General features: G+C 46.2%; 1 protein-coding gene across 1 annotated transcript in view; it reads right to left on the reverse strand.

The window, feature by feature from the left end:
- Positions 1 to 229: 229 nt before the first annotated feature.
- LOC118556202 (cullin-1) overlaps positions 230 to 2,740 on the reverse strand; it is a 21,232-nt gene continuing 18,721 nt past the window's right edge. Inside the window, exons 19-22 of the mRNA XM_036125031.1 lie at positions 2,271 to 2,353; positions 2,080 to 2,185; positions 1,891 to 2,004; positions 230 to 802 (exon numbers count right to left, since the gene is read on the reverse strand). Of these exons, the coding sequence (XP_035980924.1) occupies positions 722 to 802; positions 1,891 to 2,004; positions 2,080 to 2,185; positions 2,271 to 2,353 (384 nt within the window). The 3' untranslated portion in view covers positions 230 to 721. The remainder of the gene's footprint in view (positions 803 to 1,890; positions 2,005 to 2,079; positions 2,186 to 2,270; positions 2,354 to 2,740) is intronic.

Raw genomic sequence — 2,740 nt, forward strand, 5'->3', positions numbered from 1 at the left:
GCTGGTAGTGAGGCTAGCTTCAGTTAGCTAACAAGCTAACTGCTGCAGTTTCTTAGCTAAAAGGCTAACAGAGCCCAGTTCCAGCTGGTGTTACAACAGGTTGGGGAGGGGCAGCACTGGGTTGAAACATGCTGAAAACTCAGAACTTCCTGCATGTGGAGCGGGTTCTGACGTGTCCTGGTCCGGGTCAGACCAGCAAGCGGTGCACAGACTCTCTGGGAGGCGAGCGTTAGAGAAATCTTTCCTTATTTTTATTTATCACACATTTAGAAAATGAACCACACTATACAAATGTCCACCGTTGGGCAACGAACCGGGCCTCCTGCATGAACCGGACCTGGACCCGGACGGTGCGGCCCCAGCTCTGTCTCTAATCTTTGTGGTGCAGGTAGGCAGTAGCATGCAGAAACCTTTGGATGCGGCGCTCCTCTGCCAGACACGGGGCGTCTGCAGGTGAGGGTTCTGTTCCTCTTCCGGTTCCGGTCGGTCGGGCCGTTATTTACAACATGAGGGCGAGTTGGAGTCGACGGGACGGGCGAGCGAGTACACGGGGTTTCCCAGTCTCAACAGTAGGGGCCTTTCCTTCTTCATCACTGCAGAGCGAGCAGAACACCCTCCTCTTCCTCCTCAGAGGGATCCACACTTTATTTACGCAGACATCAAATAAAAAAAAAAAAAGGTTACAAATAAAAATCAAGGTGAGGCGCGGCGCCGCGGCGGATCAGGCCAGGTAGCTGTAGGTGTCCTTCTCGCCGTCCACGCGCTCCAGGTACTCCTTCTCTATCAGGATGTCGATGCATTTCTGGCCACAAGAGGGAGACAGAGAGCAGTCAGTGGACCAGGCGGTTCTGATAGAACTTTAACCAGAACCAGTTTATCAGCACTGATTTCAGTTCTGGCCGTGGAGGACCAGCAGCGCCCCACAGTGGCAACAGCTGGTCACTGCAGCCACATCTAAGGTTCTGGAGAATTTGGGTTTTCACCCTCTGCATCCAGAACCATCAGAATTATGAGAAATAAAAGTTTAAAAGTATCACAGATGAATCTAAAAATGTGAAGTTTTTTTTTTCCTGATACTAAAAAAGTTTTCCTTTTATGAAGATTCTTGATTATTTTAGTTAAAACATTAAACTTTATTCTAACTAGACCAGGGGTGTCAAACATCCGGCCCGCCGAACAATTTAGTCCGGCCCTGTGGCTAAATGCATCATTATTAAAAAAATTGTTTTTTTTTTCCCCAGTGTCCTGTCTGGCAATGTGGCAATAAGATGCCACAAAGAGCTCATCAGATTTGACTTTCACAAGTGGACAAGATAAAAGGAAGAGAATGATAAAACAATTATTGAAAAAAACATGTACTTAATTTAATTGAAAATCTGCAGTTCCTATATTGTCCACGAGGGGCGCTGTGTTTTAATTAGCAGATTAAGCTTCAGGTGTGGAAAAATTTTAATAATTTCTTAATTTTTATCTGATGTATTTTGTCATGCAGGACAGAGTTTTTAAGTTCCAAAAAATGTGAATAAATGTTTTTCAACATTGTACAATCACTGTGATCAGTTCTTATGCATAATGCACAAGTAAATGTTTAACTGAGTAAAAGTATTGTTGAAATTGCACATACTTTTCTTAAAAACGCTGAGGTTATTCATAGTATATTGTGTAAAAGTGAAATTAATTTAATATAAAAATCAACAACAAGTCCACATTTATTAGTTCTATTTAATCTTGTAATGAGTTAACTCGTGTGGCCCTCTGGAGATCAGATTAAGCTGAATGCGGCCCCTCAACCAAAATCAGTTTGACACCCCTGCTCTAGAAGCTCCTGGGTTCGTTTCTGGGCTCTGAGAACCTCTTGGTGCGGTTCTGCCGGACCGGACCGGGCCTTACCTTGATGACAGGAACTCTGGGCTTGAATCGGGACGACAGCTGGTTCAGAACCTCAGCCAGGAGCTGCTGGTGCTTCAGAACCTTCCTCATCTTCATGATCCTCACTATGGCCGCCTGGAAGACACACAGAGGCTTTACTCTCTGGACCGGGCCGAGCGGCGCCGGTTCCGACGGGAGAACTGTCCCAACCTGGATGAGGAGCTTGCGGTCCTCCTCGATGTTCTTGTGGGTCGTCTCCTGCTCCTGCTTCTGCTCCGTCTTCATGGGGACGTTGATGTTGACCCTCAGCTTCTTGCTGCGGAGGACAGGAGGACAGACGGAGAGGTTAGGAGCGGCGGACGGACCGCGGAGACGTGCAGACGTGACAGAACAACTCTGACTTCTTGTATCCGAGGAACAGTTTGATGACCGTGTCCGGCTTGAAGTCCACCTCGTCCACGTTGGCGTTCTCGTCCTCCAGAACCTGCTCAACACAAAGTCTGGGTCAGAGGACGGAGCCGAGAGACGACTTCGTTTAACGAGTCAAAGCCGAGGCCCGCGGGCCGAATCCGGCCCTAAAGAGCCAAGAAAGGCACATCATGTCATAAAGTAGAGACATTTATTCTTTTAAAGTGAATAAAGTGGCTAAAACTGAACCTCCTGTAGTGAATGTTGATTTTTTTTTTTACTGTGTAGTTACAGCATCCTGCCACTAGAGGTCAGGTTTCCCACAACATTTATCGTCCAGCTCTAATTCTGGGTTTTATTATCAATCAATAGACGTATGGCTCAAGAGGTGAATAAAAAAAAGGTGAATAAAAAGTTCAATAGAATAAAGTTTTCCTTCCTTTTGTATTCTAGCCAATCATGT

The sequence above is a fragment of the Fundulus heteroclitus genome, chromosome 21, assembly GCF_011125445.2.
Source record: "Fundulus heteroclitus isolate FHET01 chromosome 21, MU-UCD_Fhet_4.1, whole genome shotgun sequence".
Lineage (NCBI taxonomy): Eukaryota > Metazoa > Chordata > Actinopteri > Cyprinodontiformes > Fundulidae > Fundulus > Fundulus heteroclitus.